At 43.7% G+C, this 27,646-nt stretch overlaps 3 protein-coding genes and 1 long non-coding RNA gene across 5 annotated transcripts in view; 1 reads left to right on the forward strand and 3 right to left on the reverse strand.

Moving 5' to 3' along the window:
* Positions 1-2,477: 2,477 nt before the first annotated feature.
* On the reverse strand, positions 2,478-12,395 carry LOC135368835 (mitochondrial import inner membrane translocase subunit Tim23-like). Its single transcript, XM_064602371.1, has 8 exons — positions 12,192-12,395; positions 12,054-12,112; positions 11,823-11,916; positions 11,617-11,704; positions 9,736-9,794; positions 8,129-8,239; positions 6,711-6,852; positions 2,478-2,655 (listed from the first exon to the last, which is right to left on the reverse strand). Exons 1-7 carry the CDS (start codon positions 12,256-12,258, stop codon positions 6,737-6,739), a joined length of 594 nt encoding a protein of 197 aa, XP_064458441.1. The 5' UTR covers positions 12,259-12,395; the 3' UTR covers positions 2,478-2,655; positions 6,711-6,736.
* Positions 12,396-12,745: 350 nt separating this feature from the next.
* On the reverse strand, positions 12,746-14,808 carry LOC135368836 (histone H2A.V). Its single transcript, XM_064602372.1, has 4 exons — positions 14,700-14,808; positions 14,477-14,554; positions 13,781-13,894; positions 12,746-13,156 (listed from the first exon to the last, which is right to left on the reverse strand). The coding sequence occupies exons 1-4, from the start codon at positions 14,700-14,702 to the stop codon at positions 12,965-12,967; spliced, it is 387 nt and encodes a 128-aa protein (XP_064458442.1). The 5' UTR covers positions 14,703-14,808; the 3' UTR covers positions 12,746-12,964.
* A 365-nt stretch (positions 14,809-15,173) lies between these two features.
* Positions 15,174-21,852, forward strand: LOC135368834 (dnaJ homolog subfamily B member 14-like). The gene is made up of 9 exons (XM_064602369.1): positions 15,174-15,363; positions 15,936-16,137; positions 17,019-17,164; positions 17,727-17,855; positions 17,965-18,018; positions 18,077-18,156; positions 19,394-19,503; positions 20,392-20,555; positions 21,105-21,852. Exons 1-9 carry the CDS (start codon positions 15,231-15,233, stop codon positions 21,221-21,223), a joined length of 1,137 nt encoding a protein of 378 aa, XP_064458439.1. The 5' UTR covers positions 15,174-15,230; the 3' UTR covers positions 21,224-21,852.
* The window catches only part of LOC135368837 (uncharacterized), a 45,959-nt gene continuing 33,960 nt past the window's right edge, over positions 15,648-27,646 (reverse strand). The window contains exons 3-4 of one of the 2 annotated variants that reach the window (XR_010414879.1): positions 25,082-25,189; positions 15,648-15,752 (exon numbers count right to left, since the gene is read on the reverse strand). This is a non-coding gene — a long non-coding RNA (uncharacterized LOC135368837). Of the gene's footprint in view, positions 15,753-24,896; positions 25,190-27,646 lie in introns of those variants that run through there. The other variant, XR_010414878.1, reaches the window with a different exon arrangement.

The raw sequence follows: 27,646 nt of genomic DNA on the forward strand, positions 1-27,646 counted from the left end.
TCTCAGGTTCCTTCATGGCATTTTTTTGCCGTAAAATGTGATATTCAATCAATGACAGTATTTTATTCAGGAAGTAAGAACCGCTGCCATTGAAATGAAGTTGAAGCATTGTACGCCCACAGGGAGTAAGGTGCATAGTTTAGCCCTCTACCAGAGAAACGTCATCATGACGTTGGTAGACAGATTGACACCGAAACAAATCGGAAGGAGAGGGCTGGGTTCCACGAACGGGCACTTGTTCGCTGCCTCCTATTGAAAGAAAAGTAGGACCGAAGGTCGCGTCCCTTTCAGAGACCATCGTAGTCCACTCAAGACCGTGGCTTTCGGGCGCGACCTTGTTCGCCCCCTAGTTTCGAGCGTAGTTCAACTCTACCAAATTGGTGGCGCTGTTGAACACTATGACGTCATTTCTTTAAAAACAAGGAGAGGTCTGTTCAAGGACTTGCACATGATTGGAACTAACTTGGAACCTACTCGCAGACGACGGTGGTTCGTCTCCGTGACTGCGACCACTGAAAGCACGTTCGTGATTGGCTACCGCCGTTGAAAACGCGATCCTGATTGGCTGACTCTTAGTTATTACGTCACGTTTCGGGCGCAACCTTGTTCACCACTGGCTTTGAACGTAGTTCAACTCTACCAAACTCGTGGCGCTGTCGAACACTATGACGTCATTTGTTTACAAACAGGGAGAGGTCTAATGTTGGACATAAACGAAAACGATCTAAGCGTGTTGCACTCCCGCAGGCAACTCAATGTCTAACCCAACTGCTCACGCGCGCTGCACCTGCGTAATGCTATTTTGTGTCCGAAGTAACTTGGAAGTAACTCGTTCTTTTTTTTTAAGTAACTCAGTAACTGCGAGTTACGTTTCAGGCTGAAGAACTTCGTTATCAACTTACATTTTTCACAGGGTGACTTAACTCGTAACGAGTTCTTTTTGACGGATAACTTCTCAATCTATGATATATAGTATTTGTTTTCTCTTGGAAAGAGAATGCTAGTACCTTTCGAAGCTTTGTGGACTATGAGGTTTTCCATTTCTCTTGTTTGCTTTATGTGAACCGCCGCGCACTGTGTCCGTTATGGGAAATACCAGAGACGGGCACAGAGGAGCGTCAGGGAACGAAATAGTTATGTGGTGGCCACTCTCTATAGTTACAGGTCCGTTTATGGTGCCGACACCAGCCCCCCCCCCCCACACACACATCTCGCAAAATGTTTCAAAATATGTGTCCGTGCGCACGGATCGGAAGGTGGCACCAATATCCTCTTAATGTCCGAATGTCCATTAGTTGAGTTAGTGGGACGTCCTGTGGATGTGGAAAAAGTGGAACAAATGGCCATCCATCCGCCGGTTGCTAGCACAAGGAAATGTGAGGAAAAGGGGGGCCTGGGCAGGATTCATCCTGAATCATCCCCGAGGCCCATAATTGCTCTCGCCAGCCCTGACTGCAAACAGTCCCTAAGCTTCGTATGAACTCCCGTGCATTTATAGTCCCAAAAGTGACTAATGGTTGTGGAGGTGCATATATAGTCCCAAAACGGACTAAAATCGTCCCTTTTTCTTAGAGTGCAGTGTGTGCGTGATGAAATCAACCACATCTGACAAAGTGACATTGAGGACAAGGGCCATCTTTGTTTCTTTAGGATAGATGCGTATACGAAGAGGGGAGTCTTTAGGATAGTGAAGCCATTATGCTGTGCTAAACTCATACAAATGGCCACTGTCCCCGTATTGCCCAGTGCACTGCCTTTGTGCACGAAACTGCCCCATTTGGCGTGCGACAAGCCCTTTGCTTTAGCCTTTTCTAGCCACGTGCTTCTAGTGCAGTGATTCGCGTAGACGAGAACGTGGGGACAACCAGACTCAGTGAGAGAAGCCGTCCTCACCTAGCCCAAAGCCTGTTGCAATGAGGCTAATAAAATCAAAAATTGCGCAAAGCTGCCCGCAGAGGTCACTTCATTTGCATTTTGAGACAATGCATTCTACATGTTCTCGTGGTTCTAGCCAGCAGGTTATCTGCTATACCGGCTACAATTCGTTCGCTATAAGTAGAGCCTGAAGTTTTAGGGTTTTACCCGATTCTTCCCTGAATTTGCACGCCGAATTGAAGGTTGCCTCTTTAGGGTGAAACCCGATTTTTACCCGGCAAATTGCCCTCACTGGGATGTCTGTAGGAATGCATTAATTGACTTGTTTGGCGGAAAAATTCAGTTACATCACGATTTGTACCAAACCACTACAGTTAGTTGAGTAACTGAGCCCGATTTCACCCTGAATTTAGCATACTGGAAGTTTTTTCACCCGAATTCGCATGAATTTAGTGCACATGTTTATTTACCAGATTTTTACCCCCCGAATTTAGAAAGAAATATTTCCCGAAAACTTCAGGCTCTAGCTATAAGATACGGCAACAAGTTACCGGGCGGTTGGACAACAAGGTTTTCAAAAATTTGTGAGAAATCATGAGAAATTTCTTGCAATATAGAGAGATTTGTGATCCCCCGTAGTATATTGCGCATAACTCGATTTACATTGGAGCACATCGGCCCAGCTAAGGAACGCAGCACATGCTATGTACAACTGTATGTGTTCAGTATCCAGCAGTTTCTCCGGGCATCCTCTGGTGTACTGTCGCAAAATAGTGTAACCTGCAAAGCAAGACAGACAGCTTTAAGCGAGGCTCCCTCAACACATTCAATTCCATCAAAATGTGTATAAAACACGACCGCCAAGTATGTTACCATTTGCATGTTGACACGTAACGTCTCATAAACGCAATCCCCTAAAAATGTGTGCCAATACCAGGCGCCGAATTGTGTCACTATGCCTCTTACACAAGATTTACCACAACACCACACTTCACACCAACCTGCTTCTCCCACCTGATTACATTTCCAACAAGGTTGATCATGGTAAAAACATTAAGCTTGTTCACTGTCATTCTAATCACTGCCAGCAATCATTCATTCCATCTGCAGTCAGGGGTGGAATGCACTACCTGAGCTTATCATCAACATTACTGACCCCCAGTCATTTCGCCGCCTTTTATGTTCACACTTCCGTGTAACATGATATTTTTCTATGCTTGACGTCCAGTGCTTTATGTACTTTTTCTTCCTTGTTGTTATTTTTTCTTTTGTAAGTTCGTGTGTTTGCTATCCTATTTTGTTTCTTCGCCCATCCCTCATGTAATGCCCTCGGGCCTTTGAGGTAATGGAAATAAATAAATACAGCTGCCACTGCGCACTGTCACAAGTACAAAACGTCTGCCTGGTTGAAACACACTAACCATGTTTAATCTCATACACACACAAGAGGAGGCATGCCTGAATCCAAGTATCCCAGCTCGTAAACTGTTAATCTCTCTTTAGAATGCAGGTGTGACCTCTTGCCCTAAAAATTCCTGTTACAGGGCCTTGTACCCTAACCTTGGATATGTCATGACAATAAACAAGCAGCTGCATTTCCTGGATAGAAAGCAGGTCAGTGCGCAGAGAGAGATAAGGCAATAACCTCTGATTTCTCAAGTGCACCTCACCTAGTATCTGTTTGTTTGTTTGGAACCATTTTGAGTGTCTCAATCGGGGTCACGCTCTGATATAAGCAGAGGGGTACATACCGTCAGGACACATCATAGTGTAATAAGTGTAACTGGAGGCATAACAACATACCTAACAAGTAGGTCGTAACAGCACTGTGAAATGATCAGAAATGATCAGGCCCAGATGTGTCATTAAAAAAAAACATGTTAGCATGGCACTTAACTTATCTGTTGCAACTTAATACATTAGTTTTGTGCAGCTGGACCTCTGTGGCAAGCTTATAAAACTCCCTTTTCTTTGTATAATGAGGATCCCCACTTGGTTTGCTTTGACATTGGTCCTCTTTGTTGCTTTGTATCTGTATTGAGGTTGACTTTCCTCTTACTTATCTCGGTCCTTCGTGGAACCCATTGGCCTTGTAACACCCTCGCCTTCCTTTTTTTCTTTCCCCTTTTTGTCTGTTTCAATTATATATGTGCATCGACTGTTCGTATACTCTTGTAAACCTGATTATGTGTGGACTCCACACCAAAAGCTCGTTTTCCGATTAACGTTTTTCATATTAAATTTTGATGCTTCATCCCTTGTAATTTCTGTTTATATCTTAGCATAATCTTATAGAAATGCAACGGAAAGTTGTTCTTTGACGCTGAAGTTTTCTGGGATTCCTTCTTTTTTTTCTTCTTCAAATTCGGGGGTTAAAAAAAACGGGGCAACGGGGATAAAAAGACGGGGCAATGCAAGTGGCATCTGTTGAACATGCCACTTGAGTTGGCGCGGCGTGTGAATGTGTGTGCGAGTGAGAAAAACATGTAAGTGTGAAAGTGGGGTGAGTGAGTGTACGTGTTTGTCCCTTGAAATGACGCTCCATTGGAAGCCGCTGGAGAGGTGTGTTAGCTTAGCTCATGTGGTAAGAGCCCTGGACCAGCAATCCAGAAGATGTGGGTTCCAGTCCTACAGCTGGCCAACCTTTTCAGTAACTTCCTTCTTTCATCATTAATTTCTTAGGCACATCAGGCTTTGTATGTATTCGCCCCTTCTATGTTGTTCCAGCCTCAGAACATCAGTTCTTTCATGTTCAACGATAACTTGTTTATTTACGCAACAACAATATGTATTTACAACTCGACGAGACAGTCAGGCCTGTCCGCCCGCTACGGAGTCAGGCGGCCAAGTCGGCCCCAATAGTTCGCACGCAGCTTTTAAAAGCACTGTCACAAAATCCACAGCACGCGAAAATGCCCCACACATGCTTAAAACTCGTCATCCTTAAAACGTCCTCATACAACACTGTCTCGAGGCTCGCCTTCTCAGAATCAATATCCGTCTCAGGATCACGACCTACTAGATTATAACGACCGTGTCATAATCGGCGACCCCTAGGAGGAGCCCATCCACACGATCCTCCGCAGGGGCGATACTCGTCGGCCCGCGAGATCTACATCCCGACTGGACAACAGGAATTTTAATTTTGAACGCGCAACAGCGGACGTATGGCTACCGTAGCAGACGATAGCAACAGCTTCTATGAGAGCGCGTAAAATGACGATGATAATCAACTTTAGAATGAAACATTTTCTGTGGGACATCCACCACTTGTACAAGAATACTTAGGTAAGCTGAAGTACAAAGTATTGTCCAAGTTGAGGAAGCAATAACCGAGCCCATTAGTAGCGCCACCGCTAGTTTCCAAATGCGTTGCTGGGAACGGGTCAGGAGTGCATATAACATGGGAGTTATAATCTAGTAGGTCATGCTTAGGATATAACATAAAGCAGACCAATTTGAAAGCAGTCTTACTTTCACTATCTCCGCTGTAAGCTTTCTCTACCCCATAACGGTCACTTTCCCCCGAAATCCAGCTCTTGTACTAGAAACACTTACGGATACAACCAACGGTAAGAATGACGACTCTTACAGTAAAGATCCTTTACAAAAAAACTCGGGGGATCGTGAAAAAAAAATTAGCAGCAAAGGTATATTCGTTAAAAAGGAGGACCATTATTGGACCTATAGGGCTCCGGTGGGACCGCAAAAAAAAATTCGCTGCGGCGGTATTTTCGTTAAAAAGGCGTTCGCTATAAAGGAGTTTAAATGTATACAAAATCTTTGGCTGACCCAATTTCTATGTCGTAGTCTTCTCAGAACACCATACACTGGGCAGCCAGCTCTATGCTAATCCCTCAGTCGCAATAACTTAGCGTACAAACACGACGGAAATAAAACAGATATCTTCGTGAGATCGCAAGTTCAACCTTTACAGGCGTGGTGTCAAATCTTGCCGAGTGGGTGACAATGATTGTGTGCTCATGCAGACATAGGTAATGCCAAGCTGCCTCTGTTTGACGTAAAACCTCAACTGAATCTTCACTGTTGAAGTGGGTTGGAGAGAGAGGTTAAACACGCACCAGAAAAGAAACGATAAGCACGGTCACTTACTACCATGTGAATTATTATTGAAGATGTTGACGAGGTTACACACAATACAAGTCTCTCCCCCCTTTCCACACTCGCACCAGGGTTGCGGAATGGGGCCACCAATTCCATTCCAATTCCATGCCGAGGAACGGAGATTTGTGATAATTCCATTCCTTTCAATTCCTCTGCATGAAAAGTGTATGGCCAATTCCCACTCCTGGAATGGGCTTGGCAACCCCATTCCATTCCGTTAATTCCATCAATAAAAGAAAAGGGACCGGCAACCATACTGGCTAGATCAGCAGCCACCGGGGCGCCCAGACCATTCCATTCCAATTCCATTCCTGCGAAAAACTGCCTACTTCCATTCCCATTCCATTCTTAGGACAGTTTCCACCATTCCATTCCAATTCCATTCCTGCAAAAAACTGCCTACTTCCATTCCCATTCCATTCCAATTCCATTCCGAGCTGTGATAAATCTGGAATGATTCCGGAATCATTCCAACTCCGGAGTGGCAACTCCGCAACCCTGACTCGCACCAACTGGGGATCGGAAGTTATCCGGCTCCTGCTCAGAGGTGTGACCAATACCAGTGGATTCAAGCAACATCTACAACATCATCTCTTTTCGTGATGCAACTGGTGTTATACTAACAGTGTAGCCTGGCAAGGTTTGGGGTGCATGACATACCCCTCCCCCATGACTATGGTACCCTAAGTGCTGCTGTGGCAGTTACTCACCTAGAAAACCATGACTCAGGACTCTGTTATGATGGATTCATCTCCAACATTTGTTTCAGTCTGTCTTTGCCAGTGTAAAGGCAGTACAGTGTTGCAAGACCTAGTCCCACGCCACCACCAATGGCACATTTTCGTAGGCCACCTAGAGAGAGGTGTATGTAACATTAATTTATGCTGGTAAACTGAAAATTGCTCATGTAAAGTGACTTAGTCAGCGTCTGTATTATTTTCGATCTATATGTGGCAACTCTGGATGCTTTATTCTCTATGTGGACAGCCTGTGGCAACGAAGCCACCCCAAGCTTCATCATTATCAGACTTCACAACAAATGTCGATGATGGCAACCACCCCAATGTCAATATTTAAATAAATATTTGTCAAGCTGTCCACTTTCTATTACATCAAAACATTGTCATTACATTGTCTACTATATTAAACCAATTACCAGTATTAAACCAATAGCTTCATAGGACCATGTGACTGAAACTTTACCACCAACGACAGCCCTATAATTAGAGCCTGAAGTTTTAGGGTTTTACCCGATTCTCCCCCGAATTTGCACCCCGAATTGAAGGTTGCCTCTTTAGGGTGAAACCCGATTTTTACCTGGCAAATTGCCCTCACTGGGATATCTGTAGGAACAATTTACTTGTTCGGCAGAAAAATTCAGTTACATCACCATTTGTACCAAACCACTACAGTTAGTTGAATAACTGAGCCCGATTTCACCCCGAATTTAGCATACTGGAAGTTTTTTCACACGAATTCACATGAATTTAGTGCACATGTTTATTTACCCGATTTTTACCCCCCGAATTTAGAAAAAAATATTTCCCGAAAACTTCAGGCCCTACATGTTACCACATTTTAACTCATTTGACACAATGCCCAAAAATGCAGCCAGCTTTCTGTTTTCCCCTTCCCAACATCTAGTGAACAATTCCGCCAAACATGGAAATCTCCGTTCTCTCCGATGCTTGCAAATGGTCTGTACTGGTGGCCACCTAGTTGCTTTCTCACTTTTTGTTAGCTTATGTTCCTCACTTCACCTTCCACACTGTATGTGTGGTCAGTGAACATTTCCTCTTATGGCTTTTTTTTTAAACAGAAACACCCAACACCAGTAATGCACCAACACCACTGTGAGCTTGGTATAGCACTCTGCCCACGTCTCTCAAGCCCGTCGCTCAAAACATCCTTAGCACTTCCTTAAACTGTAACACCACACCTTTCTTCCTCGAGTGAACCCCAACCACACCGAATATCCTCTGGAGGTACGAATAATGTACGAATACGTCCGACAGACATCCGTCGGACGTACGAATTCGTTAGGACATTACTCGTACCTCCAGAGGATATTCGGTGTTGTTGGGGAAGTGGGATTGAGATGGGGCAAAAGTGCATGATATGTGCTTACTTGTAGACTTGTACAAGAGGCCTGTTAATGTTCCAGCAGCAAGAGTATTGAGCTCATCATCAGCTCCACGGGCAAAAGAGAGAATCACACCAAAACCACTGTACATTACAGCTGAAGAAAAGAAAGAAAAAGAAGAATTGCGGCACAAATTACAAGTTTCAATACGACATCCAATACAGCAGGTTGAGGCACGTGTGTACACAGATTGAGAAGTTACCCGTCAAGAAGAACTCATTACGAGTTAAGTTACCGTGTGAGAAATGTAACTAAGCTAATAACGAAGTTCTTCAGCCTGAAATGTAACTCGCAGTTACGGAGTTACTTAAAAAAAAAAAAAAAAGAACGGGTTACTTCCAAGTTACTTCGGACACAAAATAGCACTACACAGGTGCAGCGCGCGTGAGCAAGTTGCCTGCGGAGGAGTGCAGCACGCCTGGATAGTTTTCGTCTATGTCCAACAATTGCAACGCTTTGCATCTTAGTCCCTGTGGGTGCACAATGGTTCAGATTCATTTCAATGGCAGCAGATCTTACTTACTGAATAGAATACTGCCATTGATTATACCGCAACACCAGAACTCTGCGTATGTATGTGTAAAAAAATGTCCAGAAAGAAAGGAAAGCAGCATTTCAGTCAGTGTTCACTCCTCACAATGTTTGGAGCACTGTCACCTGTAATCATATCCAAACGATGTGTCCTTGTGACGGGGCACTGTAGCCAATTACACACTTTCAGTTGTGCACATGACATGGCAATGATACATCAATTTTAAAGAAAGCCATGGGTACACAGGCGCACAAGGTATGTCAATTTCTACAAACGCTATCACCTGGTTTAACCGCAGTTAATTGCCCGGGGAAACTTAGTACATACTGTGTTGTCAGCTTGTGTCGTGATAGCCTCTACTCTTTGTTACTTTCCATCACGCATCTTGCTGAATTTAATGACACAAAGGGATTAAACACACTGACGGCTGTTTTATAAAGTACATAAATCAGTTTTCAAGGTGTACTAATCAGCAGCAATTTTAGCGGCATTCTAAAAGCTTCACTATGTTTTGCACATGGCACAAGTGAGCTGCTGCATGTGCACAAGCCATTTGTGCTACCATCAGTTACGTTTGGGCACTCTCTAATATGTTCTTTGTTTGTTCTTTGTTCAAAAAATGTAGATCTATGACCAGACCATCTATGTAGACCAGACTATGCAAAATGTCAGAAAATGCCCGAGAAGACTGAATAGCCTGCTCAGGCAAGGAATCTACATTTTTTTTATAGAAGAGGTTTAATCAATTGCAATTGTTTGTTGCAAACTGATATTTAATGTGTTTTACCATTTTCCTTTCTTTCTGGATCCTGCACTCAGTAATAATATATAGTTCCAAATAATAGCTGCGAAGTAGATGAAGAGAGTTAAGTTAGATGGGAGATACTGTAAAACAAAGTGCAGGAAGGATGACACAGAAACAAAACACATCCTTTGTGTCTGTCCCTACATCCTTTTCCTTACAGCTGCTGTTACATGTTTTGATGCAACATGGCTGGTTAGCTAACAACAATGATGCCCTCTTTTGTCATATGTTTTGAAATATGAAGCATGACCATACCTATTACACCCAGAATATTTGCTGATCCTGCACCTCCCTTGGTAATATAGTTCAACATTCTGAAAAGGCAAAGTACATACTGTAATGTGTGCACCAGTTCTTTGAACACAGTTTGCCATGCACATCTCTGAGGCAAGCGTACAAATGGGATAACAAGTTAGAGAATGGTGTGATTAGTAAGGCAGACGCTCCCCATCCAGGCCTGGGGCACCAAGTCATTATCCTGCAGACAATTGCGGCTGTTGAAATTGTTCACGAATGATATTTTCATTCAGCACAACAACATATACCCTTGATCAACTTGTAGGACAGTCACAGCCATCCATAATCTCTCAATTGAATGTCTCCCAACGACTGCTTATTCACTAGAAATAGTGACTTTCACATTTTTCGAGCTCTCGAAGAGCGCCTTGATGGCACAAAGCTCCCAGAGGATGGCAAAGTCAAGAATGCAATACAAGCCTTAGTGTATCGCAGGCACAAGTGCATTAACACAGAGCGGCAATTGTGCCAAAAAACAGATGCCTGTAAATTCACCCACATGAAGAATAAAATTAAGACAAATTCATTTGCAGTTTCCATTTGAACCACCCTCATAGAAAGCAACATATGGTCTGTTTTATAGTGCAAGGGAGTTCATGTTTGCTATGTTTTGTTCCAATAACAAGAAAAAGGAGCCTGTAAAACACCACAGAAAGGATGCTGAGGAACTAGCTGCGTCTATTAGTCACTGAGTAACCTTAGCCAGGACAAAACAGCACTTCAGTAGTTCATTCAAGCCACACGTATTAGTGTGCAAACTTAAGAGTACGTCGCATGGAGTAACACGGTTGCGACACTTCGCCCTAAGTTACACCCGATAAACATAAAGTACAGAGATCTACATCAGTGTTGTGTTCCACCAAAGAGGTGGCTTCAGCGGAGGTCATGTGCTTATACAAACCAACTGCAACGCATCACACTCCTCTGATGCCAGAGCTTGACGTCGAAGTGCGCTCCATCGTACGATTACGGGGACGTTCAATCGCTACTTGCAAACGAAGGTAGCCTGTTTCCATGGCTACGACCGAAGAAGCTATACGTTCGTGATTGGCTACCGCCGTTGGAAACACAATCCTGATTGGCTGACTCTTAGTTGTTACATCACGTCGACGAGCAAGCGGGCTTTCTCTATCTACGTGGTGCTGGCTCGTGTCTACAAGTCGCGGACGCCTGTGATTGACTCGTGGAATGTCGTTTCTGGGTTAGCGCAAGACGTATTCATACAGTCAGGAAGGCAACACTGTCCATGCAACATGGTCGTGCCAGTGAAAATCTGCGTATTTACAGAGGACTTTTCACTTAGTACACAATTGTGACGCAAACGCAAAGCAGACGAACATTTCCGGCTGCGATAGTCCCTTTAAGCTGTGTTTGCCTTCGGTGTAAATTACTGCGGCCATTCCACGCTTCATCGCTGTCGGTTACATATTGCTGTGAGCTGTCGAGGTACTTTAGCTCGTTGCAAAACGTTGACCGTACGTCACTGCAGCAACAATGTGCCAGGACATGTAACCATAACCCCTACTGAAACATAGCTAGTGCCTGGACAGTGCACTAGCTACCAGTCTGCATCTAAAACTCCGCCAAGCAAAGGAACAGGCGTGGTACTTCAGCCTGGAGGACGTAGTACCAGTTGGAGGGGACGATGGTTTTCAAAACACTGTGAACATATGAGGATTGAGTAACATGAAAGTTGTGTGCTTCAGTAAACAGTGGCAATGATTGGTTGCGAGTGACAATGTGTTGTGGCAGTCACAGACCAAGTGGGCTAGTATAAACTATCATGTCATGACATACATTACAGTACCAGTAAAAAAAAAAAAAAGAAGTTTTGCTTACTGTGTTCGTCTGATGCTACCAGTATGTCCTGCTAGGTTCGTTTCTTTTAGGCCACGATAAAAACCTGTAATACCTCCAAACGCAGCACCTGCATACACAAGGTTAGATTAGCACAGACAACTATTACAGAGCTCCTTATACATCAGTGCAACACAGTAACATCAACTAACTTCGTCTCCAAGTTCAAACGCAACGCAAAGTTATACCTGTCATGACGGAACCACCGATTTGAGAAAACGCCAACTCAAAACGGCCCCTTTGCCTCGAGGCCCCTTCAGGGAAAATCCATTCAGGTCCTCCCTGAAAGGTAAATACACAAATCACGTCAATATGTATGTCCCACTGTTAGGTACAGAGACATTTCTAGGTACATGTGAGTACAGAAATCATTATGGTCTGTTACAGGTTAGCAGGACGGAAAATCTTGGGAAACTTACGGCGTTTATGAAGGCTGGATCGAAGTTCAGGTAGGGAGATACAGGAGCGTTCTGGCCGCCTGTAATGATTGTAAAGTTTCAATGGACGACCTGAACTGTGAGCTGTAGGGCAAACTATGCGGGCTATGCGGTACTTACTTGGTATCTGAAAACTGGGATCGATAGATGGATACGCTCCAAAGTAACCAGCGCCTTGTCGATCCATTGTTATCACGATTTCACTGCCCAAAATCTAATTTACAGCTTTTGTAGTTGCTTTATTTCCACGACCAGCATCACATACAACAAACGGCGCAGAACCGCATGGTCAAGGGACAACGGAAGAGGAAATACGTCATAAGGGGAAGAGAGAGAAAGAAAAAAAAACACGTAATCGTTAAAAGTGTCACACAGTCAATCGCTTAGGATTAGGAATACTATATTTTAGCAACAAATATGACATGGTAGTTATTTCGCCATCAAACGGCACACATCTACGTCCGATACAACGATGAGGAGAGGAGGCTACGTCATCACTTTCGAGACACCTCCTCTCGTGAATGGTTCAAACGCACCCGCGGCTCACACTTTTCATTTTAAAGTTTCTTTGGCAACAAAAGCTTATTTCCTATAACATGCATCGTATATGGCCTCTGAACACCATTCCTTTTATGCTTGCACAACAAAGCATTCTCCCCATTGAAGGGCACAGATACTCATGAAACCACTTTATTTTAGAGTGAATCCGAACATATGATACAAAATGATGGCATGAAATGAACGGGGGATACATTAATTAAAAGCTACTGGGTACAAAAGAAATGAAGCAAAAATGCGTCCAATACGTGAGAATGTAACACTTTTAATCAATGGCAAGGTGAAAAATTAGTGATCCTCTGCTAATGCATGCCCGTAGACATAATGTGGCCAAACTATGGCGTCTTCTGTGATCCCTTCTTGCCGATGAGTGATTTGTGAATGTGGGGAATGACACCACCGCCTGCAATAGTGGCCTTAATCAAGGAATCCAGTTCTTCGTCCCCACGAATGGCAAGCTGCAAGTGGCGGGGCGTGATTCGCTTCACCTTCAGGTCTTTACTGGCATTACCAGCCAACTCCAGCACCTAAAACAAAAGTAACAGAACAACACAATGTAACAGAAATCTGCAAAAGCCAGGCAGTTACTCACTGTCTTGCTTTTTCAATTACTTCCATGCTTCAATCTAAAAGCCTATTACAGCAAATAAAATACAAATGTCTGTAAGACTGCAATGCAGCAGGCCATCTCTGTGCTGCTGGCTTGCACCAAGCAGCTCAGAAATGTATGAAAAGGCAATCTGCAGTTCCTCACAACCAAGTGTACTTTGCTACCCATCACAGCTAGGGGAATTGCGTGCCTTTGGTGTACATTCCTCGAAGTGGACAGACAAAAAGCATGATAAGAAGAGGGCAAGGCATGCAAAGGCAGCCACAGAAAGACACAACCGGTGCAGACCGCACAAAACGGACACAAAAATACTACTGAGAAGACTACTAACGTCAAATACATGAAAATTGCAGGAATGTCGTATGGACAGTATTTACGCTGTAACAGATCTTAGAAATGCCAACTGAATGCGATGAGTGTTGCAAATCAACATAGCCAGAACCTACAGGGTGACAGCAGAACTCTCCGTGCAAGTGAAGTTCAATTATATGAAATCTGTCATGCATTTCCGGGGTGCTGGTCAGTTAATCGTGTGTCCTACCTCAGCTGTCAAATACTCCAAAATTGCTGCACTGTACACTGCAGCAGTAGCGCCAACCCTCCCATGGCTCGTTGTACGGTTCTTCAAGTGCCGATGAATACGACCAACGGGGAACTAAAAGAGAACAAAATCACGCGGTTATCTATGCGTAAACGTGCAATCACCACAGCAGCTTTTCGAATACGGTGCCGTACGCGCCAGACAATATCGCTCACGTCAAGGAAACGCTTCCGAATTACCGCAGTTTACATCACACACGGGACAAAAAGGTAAGTGAAAAATTGATATAAATATATTATTGCACAGTCATACGAGTAGAAAAAGCTTGCGAGGACAACCTGATGCAACAAATCTGTACGGAAGCGACTTCACGCCAAATTCCAGGCCAATGGAAACGTTCCGTTAGGAACATAAACAATGCAAAACATATGATTCTGTGACGCCGTTCAGATGAGTTGTGATATCGGTTGCGTCACCTTTCTTCACTTATTGCACTACATAACACCAAAACGTTCACATTATGCCTCAAGGGACAAAAGCAACCAACTTAATTCGCGATTTTAAAAAAGACGTAAGCCTAACCGGTATTGAGCCGAACAGATCACACAGATTGTCGTGTACACACAAGAACCCACAGATGACTTTTCAGATGTGCATGTGTCGTCAGAAACAATAAAAATGCCATAATAATCTTACCTGCAACCCAGCTCTTGCTGATCTCGACACGGCCTTTGCTTTTGCCTTTCCAGAATCTTTCCCGGCTTTACCGCCAGCCTTTAATGAAAGGAAATATCGCTTAGTTCGCGGTAATCTGACAAAATATACGCATCATGCCACAAAGGAATGTTGAAAGCAATTAAAAAATATTTCATTTGTGATGAGAACGTAATATATTTTTCGGATTCGTTGGATATCTTACCATTATTCTACCACAAAATGTCCAATGTCAACAGTCGCCTACAGCACTTCCGTCGGTTGCCCGCCAAAATCGCTGCAGAGCCGATGAACACAAACTGAAGACCACGTGACTTTCAAAACAATCCAATGACAGCAAGGTTAGTGTAAAAGCCAGGCGTCTGTCCCCATTTTCAATAATACAGTTTTTTAATCGAAATTTATTCTGTGTTCGCTGCGCGTTGACTAGAAAAATGTACTGGATAAACAGAAGAAGATAAACAGTGAAACACTGGCTAGTTTTACGGCTAGCTGAATGGTGTATAATTAGTTAATTGTTCAAGTTAAGTGAACATACAAGTAATATTCCTACTTTATTGGAAAAGTTTTCAGTAATATGACGAATATTGCTCAAATACTTGTCAATTTCAAGTGTACACTACCAGTATGAATTCCTCAGTTGCGCATTTGGGTCAGCCAATCATATCATTTGTACCATTTCTGTATCTAGTGGCCAGATGATTACGCAAAGTATGTAGTGGGGTCTGTCTCCGCTATGGAAGGAAATAAGGAAGAAAGTAAGCGTTGTATTGAACTAGCACAAGCACACATCGCAAAAGGATCGAAAGAGAAAGCATTAAAATTTCTGTACAAGGCTGAACATCTTTACCCATCCAAAGCAGCGAAAGGTACGTAGCTTGCTGCAAGATACACGTAAGCCTACGATACGTCTCTGTTTCGGTCTGCTGAGGATCAGTTGAAATTTTCCTTTGAGGCATTTAAACAAACTGTCCTAAATGCATTGAAATAGTCGCTGAGCTGTCGGAGGTCGAGAGTCTTAGGAATAGCCTTGTAATTATTGATTTTTCCGCAGTTCCGGTGAGATTTTAGGCTTACTAGAAATTTCCTCGACGTGTTTCGGATTGGAGATGCGGCCAAAATATTTTATTGAAATGCCCAAATGATATGATTCTCACCGTGTCCGATCTGTACAAAGTCGAGCAACAAGCAAAATACCTTGAATGTGTTCGCCGGAAGTAAGTGCAGTCGTGAATCACTTTGATAATTCGATTTCCTCCTGGAATGCGATCATTTTGCTAAGTAAATAGACGTGAAGACCGAAGTGAACCAGAAAAACGGTGTCACAATGACATGTAATCGTCATAAAAATCAGTGTGTGGCAGTGTAGTAAAGAGAAACGACACGCTCCACTAGCCTCTTATATCATTACCACGCTACAACACAAGCTCTTACATTCTAGATCTCATAGAGCAGCTTCAAAAATTAAACGGTGCCACACCGAACAGTCATGAGGATCCTTCTACCCCTCGTGCAAGCAGTCCTGGCAGACCTCCATCATCTCCTAATCTAAGACAGAGAAGCAAGTCAGCAGAAGACCAAGCGAGTGCTTCAGGAGACCGCAAAATGGAGTACACAAAAAGTCAGCTTGAAGCTGTCAAAAGGTTCGCTTTTTACGCTTCCCTTCCTGTGTATGTGCCTAAGGTATCTTAAGGTTGTGTTGTGTCTTCCCCTGGTCTTTGTCCCTTGTCTATTTTTCCGTGCAATGCCAACCTTATCAAGATGACAAGTACCTCCGCAAGTCACCACGTTGCTAAGGTGTTGCATCCAGTCACATTTTGCACTTGCTTCATTTAGGACGATGCTGAATGCCAGCCGCGGCGTGCATTCACAAATTTTAAGTCGACTGGATGTTTTACGAGTAATGAAGATGATAATTATGGCAACTTTTGTTACTTTTCCTGCATGATACCATAGCATTCGCTGAGAGTTTATTGAAACTTTTCCTCTTTAACAATTATGGCTTAATTTGGATGTAATTGTCTGTGTCTGTGTAGTGTCTATAATTGTCTTTACTTGAAGAAACTACATAGTACGAGCATAGTACACATGCACGTGATCATGTATGTAACAAAGTTAGTAAGCTTAAAACAGTGTTTTTATGTGTTTCACTGTTCTTTCATGAGTCTTGTTTGTGTGAGTATTACTGGTCTCTTTCATTAGTATTATCTTTCAGTAAACATGACCTGAAAAAACCAGAATGTCGTAATGGACTCACAGGAAAACAAAATTTCTCATCGACCAAGACAAACCCAACTTTGACAAAAGATGAAACCACCCTGAAATCATGTCATGACCTTTTGACAGAAATCGAACTTTGTTGACTCATAATCACTGGCACTACCTGCCCACTTACGCATTTTATATGTTTCTATGTCGAGCATGTTGATTCTGTAAATGTTGAATTTAGGGAATTTAGTATCATCAGTATGTTAGAGCTACAGTGTTGTTCACGTTTCTCACTCTTTTCTGTTCACTTCCACAGAACAAAAAGTTGTAAAGACTACTACGAAATCCTGGGCGTGAGCAGGGATGCGGACGATGAGCTTCTAAAGAAGCAGTACCGTAAGCTGGCACTGCAGGTGCACCCAGATAAAAACAAGGCTCCAGGTGCAGGTGACGCTTTTAAAGGTGAAAACACGTTCTTATATTTAATTCAAAATTTAATTCAAAATTTAGTTCAAAATTTAATGTTTCATCCTTCGTGGACATTAAGTCAACAGCCATGCTTTTGGGATGGGTTGAAACCAGGCATGTCAAATTTTCTTCAGTGGAACGTCTTCGTTTTTGAGATGACCAAGAAAAAAATTTTGACGGTGCTTTCGGTTTTACGGCGATGTAAGCGCAGGCTACTGCACTTTGGCAGAAAAATGCGGTTACATCACCGTTTGTACCAAACCGCTAGAGTTAGTTTGAATAACTGAGCCCGATTTCCCCCCAAATTTAGCGTACTGGAAGTTTTTTCACCCGAATTTGCATGAATTTAGTGCACATGTTTATTTACCCGATTTTTATCCCCCGAATGTAGGAAAAAATATTTCCCGAAAACTTCAGGCTCTAATTATGATATATATTTGGGATCTTACTGTAACCATGGCAGACCCATTTTTCAAAGAAATCAAACATTTTCTGTGGAATGCCTAATAATGCATTTTTTTTTTTTTTTTCTCGCCTCACCATCCTCCTCTTACAGCTATTGGCAATGCCTATGCCGTCCTCAGCGATCCTGAAAAGAGGAAGCTTTACGACATCAATGGCAACCGACCTGCACAGCATCACATGTACTCCAATGACAGCTACGACTATAGTCGCGGTTTCGAGGGTAAAGCAAAGACTATCGCTCTTTTCCTTCAGTTTTTTTCTCTGCCTGTATGTTGCTTGGAACTCTTTCGTGTATTGCACCTAAATGTGTGTCTGGTGCACTTCAACAGGAGACATCTCTCCCGAGGAACTGTTCAACATGTTTTTTGGAAATGCATTTTCAAGTAAGTGACTCATCCTCACTGCCGAGGAACCCTCGTAGTAAGGTGGTATTGCTTTTAGGCAATGTGTATGTCAGGAGAGGGCCAAGGTTCCACCAACGACAACAGCATGGGCATTCTTCAACAGAGGCACAGCATGAAGTAAGCAAGTTTTCCAGGAGCGTTTCAAAGTTTGAAATGTACAGTTGCCATATGATTTTTCTGACTCGAAAAAAGCCGCCGAATTGGTCCGAATTATCGGGCAGTCGGAAATTTAAGCCAGCGAAAAAAAAAAAAACACTTTATTTGAGCAGAACTTGTCAGCTACACTCAAAGTGGCTCGAAATAAGTGTCTGTGTGCATCTGTTTCCCGGCACGGACCAGACTTGTACGTATCTTGAGTACGTACTCCAAATACAGTATTTTAAATACTCTTTCCGGTATTGTGGTGCTCTACTCAGTACTTTTTGTGACAAGTATTTTTAACGTATTTAAAATACTTTTTTCGGTGTTTGCTACTCAGTGCTCAAAATACTGTCATTCCTCATCAAGCACACTTCCAGCTGCGTCCAGGTTTTCAGCTCACTGGAATTTCACCCTCTTTTTTTTTTTCTTTTCTTCTTTTCTGTGGGAATTCGGGAATCTGTCATTTATCCTTCTGTGCAATAGGATGGTCCCACGCTTAGCCTTGTTGTTAACAGCCGACTTCGTCAGAAAACGGTTCCTATTGATATCGCCAGGTGAATCCCCAGGGGACTAGGTACAAGTAAATCCCGGCATTTATTTCCCTGGTCGCCAAAGCAACGAACGCGCGCCAGGGGTTGAAAGTCCCGAGCTGACGTACACGAGGGATTACGAAGTTTTGGGTCAGAAAACAAAAGTTCACCAAAGATTACTCGACACCAAGGCCTTGCAAATGAGAGATATGCTTAAGCATGGCGGATGAAGTTTATTCCTTTCATGTGTACGGCCATGTTCGTGTACGTGTATAAAGGATACTTTATACACGTTTCACTTACTGCTAATACATACTAAAGTACTTTAAAGAGTATTCTGTTTGGGACACAACGTGAACTACTTGAATTTCCCAGTGATCGAATTATTCTGCTCCTTTCATCGGCATAGTTTCTCCAGTGTCCTTCAGTGATCATGCCACAGACGGTGTTTGTTGAACATCTCCGCAACATGGTTTGTGGTCATGTTGGAAGGCATTTTTCATGCACTTAAAAAGGTGTAGGTTTGGATCGATGATATATCTGTGCAAATATGCGCAAAAATCCGCATAAATATCCGATGCAGTGGCTTCAGTGCTTTATCTTTCCACTATATAAAGTGGTTCTAAGGCTTTTCCTTCCTTCTTGCTACAGCTACATAACAGAATCCCACTCTTTCTTTCCAGAGCAGTTACGGAGTCCTTCTGCAGATGATGCCCATTATTGTTCTCGTTGGGATGTCACTTATGTCCAGCTTTCTTGTCTCTGATCCACCATACAGCCTTGTCAAAACTGCGTAAGCACATTAATTCATTTTGGATGACTTTTTCTGAATTCGTTGCACTCCATAATGACTGGAGCCTGAAGTTTTCGGGAAACATTTTTACCTAAATTCGGGGAGTAAAAATCTGGTAACTAAACATGCGCTCTAACTTCGCGCAAATTCGGGTGGAAAAACTCCCCATACGCTAAGTTCGGGGAGAAATCGGGCTCAGTTACTCAAACTAACTGAACTGGTTCGGTATAAATGGTTCTGTAACTGCGTTTGCTGCCAAACAGGTTAGTGTGCATTCCTAAAGGCGTCTCAATGAGGGCAATTTTCCGGGTAAAAATCGGGGTTTCACCCTAAAGAGACAACCTTCAATTCGGGGAAGAATCGGGTTCAATCCTAAAACTTTTGACTCTAATAATGTCACACAAGTTTATGCACATACACATGAGCAGAATGGGGATGTTGCTTCCAGCTACGCATGTGTTAGGTCTCGAGAACGTAAAATGTGCTAAAATCTGCTGGCGGAGTAGATATCTCTGGACAGCATTACAGTAGAATCTCGATTATACGATCACAAAGACTCCACTCCTTGCAACACCTCCAGCCCCCCCCCCCTCTTTTTGTGATGCTATATTTAAGGCTAAAACAGGGGTGTTGTAATTATGCAAATAAGTGTGCTTGTTATCTCTCTAACGACAGGATCTCAGTTTTTCATGCAAAGAAGAATGAGGAAATACGTCGAAAGGAAAGAGTTGAGGCTTCTTTTGCATGATGCACTGTGTTTCTCCATGAGGTAGAAATGTGTGTGTTTGTACTCTGCCTTGCAAGATCATGGCAGTGTTCTAGTAACTACTGAAAATGAAAGTGAATCTGAAAAGTGAAAGGTGTGAATCTTTCTATGTTTTCTTGCAGGAAGTACCTGTATGAACGCAAGACTTTAAACCTTCAGCTGCCGTATTATGTGAAAGAAAATTTTATGAGTGAATACCGGAACAACATCTACCGAATAGAGATGGATGTTGAAGGGGATCATGTTGCAAACCTGAGGAGCTCTTGTTACCGGGAGAAAAATTATAGTAAGAAATCACCTTTCGTCACATGTGAACCGTTCCTTTTGGTCTTGCCTTTATGTTTTGTGATTCTGTACAAGTAGAGATTCATTACATGCTTTTACACAATTGTGTGAGCTGTGTGAGTACAGGACAGATGCAAGTATATCAACACTGTTATCAGCACTTTCAGTGGGATATCATTTTGCACACATATCATTTAATTGTAAATTAAATAAATTACATTGAAGAAGTAGCATACGGGTACGTTTCCTCCTGAAAGTGATCTATTATTCATTTTCTTTTTCATTAAACACATATATCAAATTCTGCTTCAAAACACTTTTCAGTAGACGTGTTTTTATGCCCCTGGCTCTTTAAACCTTCTTTAAAGAAAGGATTCGTGGATTCGCAGAACCTTCCTCGGATTCGGATTCGGGGAATTTCTTGATTCGTCCCATCTCTAGTTTAAAGCTGTTCTCTACAGTTTCATCCCATGCTTGCTCCTCCCATGATTTACCCTGACACAAAACTTCTTTAATCACGATGTCTTTCTCCATTTTTTATCAACTACAGAGGAGTCTCTATTGTGGAGAGCAAAAAGCCTGCGAGATGCCAACTTGGAAGAGCGTGCCCAGAACTACCACATGCCTTCATGCGATCGGCTGGCCGAGCTGCACCAGATACGCGCCTGAGTTTGACAGCCTACGTTGACAGCCGCATTTTTTATTTGTGCACCTGCTCCCTGCCTACCCCGTTTTGTACATAAGCACCCTCTCTCCTCGGACAGCTCTTTGGCAGAGACACTTGTATAATAATTATACATAGATATAAGTAACAAAATGAAAGGCAGTCAAGAGGGGACAGCAGTGTATGTGTCTGTTCTTGAGCTGCTGCTGCCACAGTTCGATGTGACTGGACAACTATTCCTACGACATTTGATGGCAAGACCCCCCCTCCTTCCGCTGCGTTTGTGAAGGTGTGGGACGCTGCGTGGAAATGTTTCATTTTCATGGAATGTGATCCATTTGTGCATCCTGGTTGATGCTCCGGTGTGTAACGATAAACTCTCTGGTTTGTTGGTTTGTTTGTTTGCTAGAGTCGTGATGAGTGTTTCCGCTTAATTTATGTACAAAGGAACTTATAGCAGAGTTCATGCTAGATCATGGTTTTTATCCCCCACGGAGAAGAAGGAAGTCGCGTGCCTCTGCATGCTGGTCCCGTGTTCAAGAAATTTATGAGCATGTTCAGATTCTCATTCACATGCAGAGGTATTGTTCTCAGAGTTTTTGAAATAAAACTGATGACCAGAGTTTGGAGCTGAGCACATTTTGATGAACTGCATTCTTGTAAGTACGCATTGGCAGGGTAATGGGCACTGGCTACTGCAAAATAGCTTATATGACGAGCGTAGTATCTCTATGTCAAGGACATCCCTCCAACAGAGGGCAACTAACAAGGGGCATCTGTAGTCAGGCACGTGTGCTTTAAAGGGAGACTTTGTAAGGAAAAGGCAATATTAACATTCATTTAGCGCAAGTAATTAATTTGTAAATGATGACAGTATCAATAGCGAACTGAAACCGTAATGTGAAGAGCAGAAAAACAGAGTTCGATACTACGGCGGTTCGTCCAGAGGAGGATTCCGCGATGTCACCCATCATTGTCTGCTTCCTAGCCTTTCTCCCTTGCCGGAAGATGTCAGCAGTGTGTTGCTTTCAGCGCCCTCTCGCTTCACAGAGGCAAAGCGCTCGTTTCGTAATAATTCGTTCGAGTAAAATCTGTGCAGCTTAGGACCGAGATAGTTCATACACATGCCCCTGACATCCCAAAGATTATGGATCTACCACAGCCTTTGTATGGAAGCAACCTTTATCTGGAAAAGAGACCAATGAGGTCACTGCACGGGCAGTAGGTGAAAGGGGGAACTGGGCAGCTGCGCACGCAACTGACATACACAGCGTATTTCCCTCGTGCAGGTTCACGTCGAGCCAAATACTCCTATGCATAAACCAGGCATATAACTTCGTGCATATAATACTGCGCAAGCGTGAAGAGGGTTGAAAAGTCTTCTCGTTTACAGTGTCTGCCGCTGATAACATGCATCATCACGCGTGTCTACCACCTTCACGAGAGTAGTGGCGGGGTATCCACCATCACTGAAAGAAGGCACCAGAAAGGAGTGCCACACCGCGGCCTTAGCGTGCTCAACAGCACCGCGAGCCGGCATGTCACGTACCTTGATATTTTATGGTGTAGCATGAAAACGGAGAACTAGGCACATGCGATCCTGGATTATGCAGATTTTTATTTACAAGTACGTGAAAGAAAAAAAAATCGTCTCCATATTTTGGTCTTTCAGTGGTGTGTGCCGCATTTGAGTTAAACATTTATTTTGGTCATATCCCTAAACTGTAACTGCCCTCAAAATATGAATTCAACAAATAGTAATCTCTTTCGTACATTCAATGTGAATTTCGAAAAGTTGTCGAACGAGACTAGTATCTTGAAAATTGGTCCACTATGTACCAAAAGGCGATGCAAAGTTTGCCTTGGGTAACACAAATGGGACGCACAGATTCCACACCTAGGGCGCGGTACAGCGAATTCAGCTGGTCGTTTGAGTGCAGGCCAGTGTAGTGTAGAGCAGAGTTCTGGTAGCTGTGTACATCGTGTACGTCGCGCGTTCAAGACACGTCTTCACATTACGCTGAAGCTTAAAAGAAACGGAGCTGCCCACCAGGGAGACCAGCTCCAGACACCATCCAGTTTGATGATGAAGAAGAAACAGCATGCGTTCGAAAACTGTGGTGATGAGATAAAACTGATAGGCTCATGGATAGGCCGCACTCTAAAAGATGGTTTTGTGAACCAACCGTCACTGCGGAGTACCCTTCATTGTAATTACTTATAAAACTATTAATTACACGTAAGTAATCCAACAACTGTAATTAGTTACTTTATCAGTAAATACTTCCAGAATTACTTTCAATATTATCTAATTGAAACTTAATTCCTTTTGTAAGTCATTTGTGATGCGCTTGAAGTTATGCTTTTGTAGGCTGTGTGACGCACTTGGTGTTACTTTTTGAACTATACTTTGCACGCCGATTTGGGATTCACCTTCATTTTACATCTGGGAACATCCAAATAGTCCGGAAGACATCAACAAGGAGCACATCATAGTTATTTTCGGTTTTTGGTTCAAGTGGAAAATTGAACTGTACTTGGACCTAAAGAGCACATACCGCGAGAGCTCGAGTGCACAATATATATGTAATCCATCGGTGTTCAGGGTAGGGAACTCTGAAATTCATTCTCTCGGATCAAAGGTTGTTGTTTTTTTTCTAAGCCACTTGGGATGGGGCCTTGTAAATGGACCTTGGCACCGAACTGGAACTGAACCGTTTTCTTTGAACCGAAACGAAAACCGGGACGAAGGTTCGACACCCTGTTACGAGGCGTCTGGACGGCGCCTTTCCTCCTCCGAGCGGCGCGCTCTCTCTCCCAGTGACGTCACGCAGCCGGAGCTTCTTCAATCTGATTTTAAGCTGACCGCGTTAAAATTCGCTTATTTAATATCCAAGCACTTTCCGGCAAAAAAAAAAAAAAAGAGTACAAAAGATACAGTACGAATAATTGGAAAATAAAGTTATTAGAGTAGAGTAGTAAATACTTCAAAAATTACTACTGTTTTTCGTTTTAATTTAAGCACAGATATTATTTGCTCGTTGTAGGATTTGTATTTCACAATGTTCTTTGGTTTCCCTAGATGCTCTCTTTCTTTGAAAAATAGCCAGGTTAATCAATAAGTTGTCCTTCTCTACATTGCATAAAAAGAAGAAAGGGTCCACCGAAGCAAGTGCACCTTGTTGTGAATCTGAATATTTAGTATATAAATAGAGTATCGAGTGGCAAATGGTGAAAACGATATTTTAAATAGAGTCCAAGTACCTCTCGGAAAAAGTACTGAGTAACGGCTAGATGCTAAATACTGGGTTTCTTTTAAATAATCAAACAATCAATCAACAACAAAAGTATTTCGATAGGACTAGCACGGGCCACATCCTTAGGCCCAGACCAGGCCCGAGCTCGACCTTCCTTTTATTTACCCGCAGGAGCCCGGCCAAGCTCGAATAATTTCTCGGTTCCCTGGACCAGGTCGGGCCTGAGCCCGAGAAATTTATAGGCTATCCAGCCCGGCCCAGTGTGGGGGGCTGTAAAAGTTAAGCGTGGCTAACTAAGAGTGGGGTAGCACAGGCTAAAGTGCGACCTAGGCCCGGCCGGCAATGTACGGGCCCGGGCCTATAATGGTCAAACCCGAGCTCAGCCCAGGCCGCAAAAAAGAAGGCTCTGCCCGGACCGGGCTGGGCCGGGCTTTCGGGTAAGCCGGAGCTCGTGCAGTGCTCTATCGAGTACAGTACTCAAGATACGGACATGCCAGTCTGAGAACAAATTGTCTCCAAACGCCAGCTACGCGTCACCAGCACTGGACGCGCTAGACTTGCATTTCGTATACCAGCGGTTACCACAGATGATGTTTAACGTCTTACGTTCCAAACAACTAGCAGGCGTCGGGCAAGTTCCTTTCGTCCATTTGTCACGCTTCCCGTCCAGCTTTCGGCTACCGCCAGGCGTGGACACCAGCGAGGGGCGACGCACTGAAAAAAAAAGAAAAAAAAGTAACATGCCTCAAGGCATTAAGGCGTGCCAAAAAAAGCGACGCCACGCAGGTGATGAGGTAAGTCTGTGCTGTGTCAACGGTAATGGCCGCTTCGAAAAAGAATCTCACTTTGCCGCGGGCTGCGGCCACTCCCAGAAGTCCAGGAGCAGCCACTGTCAGTCATTTCACTGTACTTCAAAGACTAGATGCGTAAGATGGGCGGGCGCCAGTGCTCACTTTACAAGCAGGAAAAAACAAGAAACGAACCAGATGTCCACAAGCATGGTCCTATAAGGAAAGGACCCCCTCATTACCTCCACATCGAGACATAGTGGAAGGGAAAGTGAATAGGTTTCAAACTTGGTTCAGAATAGTGACATGACGCAAATGGCAATATCTACTCCAGATCCAGGCGGTTGGTTAGGTAGTCGCTTGGTGGCACTCTGCTTGCCAGGATGGCAGCCTGTTGCTCGTGCGATTCAAACGTCCTGGGCCGGCTTCGTAGGAAACTGTGCCGCCATTCGACTTGCAGCATTTGAGATAGTCTAATAGCTTTCAGTGATGGCAGTGAACCCCACTTTCCAGGCAACATCGTCGTGCCAACGGAGCAGTCCCTTTAACAGTATAGTTCGAGCTTGCCTTTTTAACAGTAGACGTGGCGCTAGTTACAGGACATGATGATGTCGATATGTATTCTCTCAAGTTTCATCGTAGAGACATATGCAAAGCGGTATAGTAACAGTATTACTTTTGTGCAATTTAATTCAGTAATTGGAGTAAGTTTATTCGTAGGGTGTGTCAGCCTAGTGTGCATGGCGACATGCTGAAAAAATGCATGTGGCGACATGCAAACGACTGAAACACGACACGACCTTTGGCAACTGAAAAATACAAGTTTTGGTCCAAATAGCGTTGTGCATTCTATGTTGCACTACACGCAAGTTCATTTTGGGCCGTGTTTGGGTACGTCACGCTATTTTGAAAAAAAATTGTGTGCGCCCCTACAACCCAAAGTACGGAATGGGTTCTGCGCTTGCGCAAAGGTGCTTAAATACCCTATCCCGAACGTCTTTAATAAAATATGGGGCGTTTGTTGTTTGTACGCACCCTCAATGAATAGAGCAGCAGAGCTGCGTTCCAACGGTCGTGCAATTTGGGGCAGGTTCTTGAAGCAATCTTCAGAAATAGCACCACCGTTCACCCTGACCTTGCAGGTATACGATGCAGCAGCTGTCGCTTTATTGTCTCCCATGCAGAGGCTGGCAACTTCAAGTTCATTACCGTTTCCGACTGTTTCACATTACGTTCTTGACTAACTGTAACCTTGTACCCTCTCAAAGTTTATGTCATTGTTCTGCAGCTTTTGCAAGGATGTCGAGTGGACCCCAGCACCTGTTTTCCCGCCATTTTGCCAACACTCCCTTCCCAGCCTCGCATCGTGCTCGTCTCCGGCTGCAGTAACATAAATGGGGCTAGAAGTTCCTATAGCGGTCTAGCAGCTATTACGGTTTGATGCGCAGCAGCGGCGGGAAGAGTGGGCCCCGCTGTGGTGGGTTGGCCGCACCATTCGGCGCTGGCAATCATGTCGGGTGTGGCAACATCCTCTCCCGGAGGCTACCCCCTAGAGAGCACGTGGCTAAGGCTCCGGCGAAAATCAATTAATCCTATAGTTCAAGGATAGAGATGGAAAAGCAATATTTCTCTACGCTGTTCCTCCTCAAAACGTCAAGAACTTGTATATATCGAGCGAACACTGTATGCAATAAACGACACACTATATATATACGTACTCAGCTTTTTGGATAACGGTGTTACTGTAATATTTTCAAACGTTTTATGAAACTCTGATGCAATGTATCTTATTACACAGTGCATGGTGAGCATGTCACAGGTTGTCATGTTGCGCGCATGTAGCTTGGAAGGCAAATTATATATAGCACGATGTCACAGATCTGAATGCAGGGATATCCTGTAAGAAGATGTCAACCTGCTCTATATCAGGGCCCATGTGGGTGGAATCGCGCGGAGTTGGACGGACTAAAAAGGATACGGAGAGGTTGAACTTGTCACCTGACAAGTTCTGCTACTCCGAGAAAAAGCTACGAAAGACAACAACAAGGAAAGAGAGATGACTAGGCTATAGGCTGTACGGCGCACTGTTCACGGGCACATGACCGGGCACAACACTTTTCTTCGTCGATATGCTTCCCATATAGGCTAGCCTTTCATTTTAAAAACGGTGTTGAGATCGAAAGGCTCAACCCGACATGCCCTTCTGGCCTGACGTCAGATTACACACGGTATATGATCTCTGTATACCCGACCAACTGGCCGTCATTGTGTGTGCATCGTCTGCAGAGTACCAAGACCATGCTCGTACTAAAACAACAGACTCTGCGAGTAGTTCAAATATACACGGAAGCGAGATTTGCACTAACGCGTCACCTAGGGGGAC

The sequence above is a fragment of the Ornithodoros turicata genome, chromosome 9, assembly GCF_037126465.1.
Source record: "Ornithodoros turicata isolate Travis chromosome 9, ASM3712646v1, whole genome shotgun sequence".
Classification (NCBI taxonomy): domain Eukaryota; kingdom Metazoa; phylum Arthropoda; class Arachnida; order Ixodida; family Argasidae; genus Ornithodoros; species Ornithodoros turicata.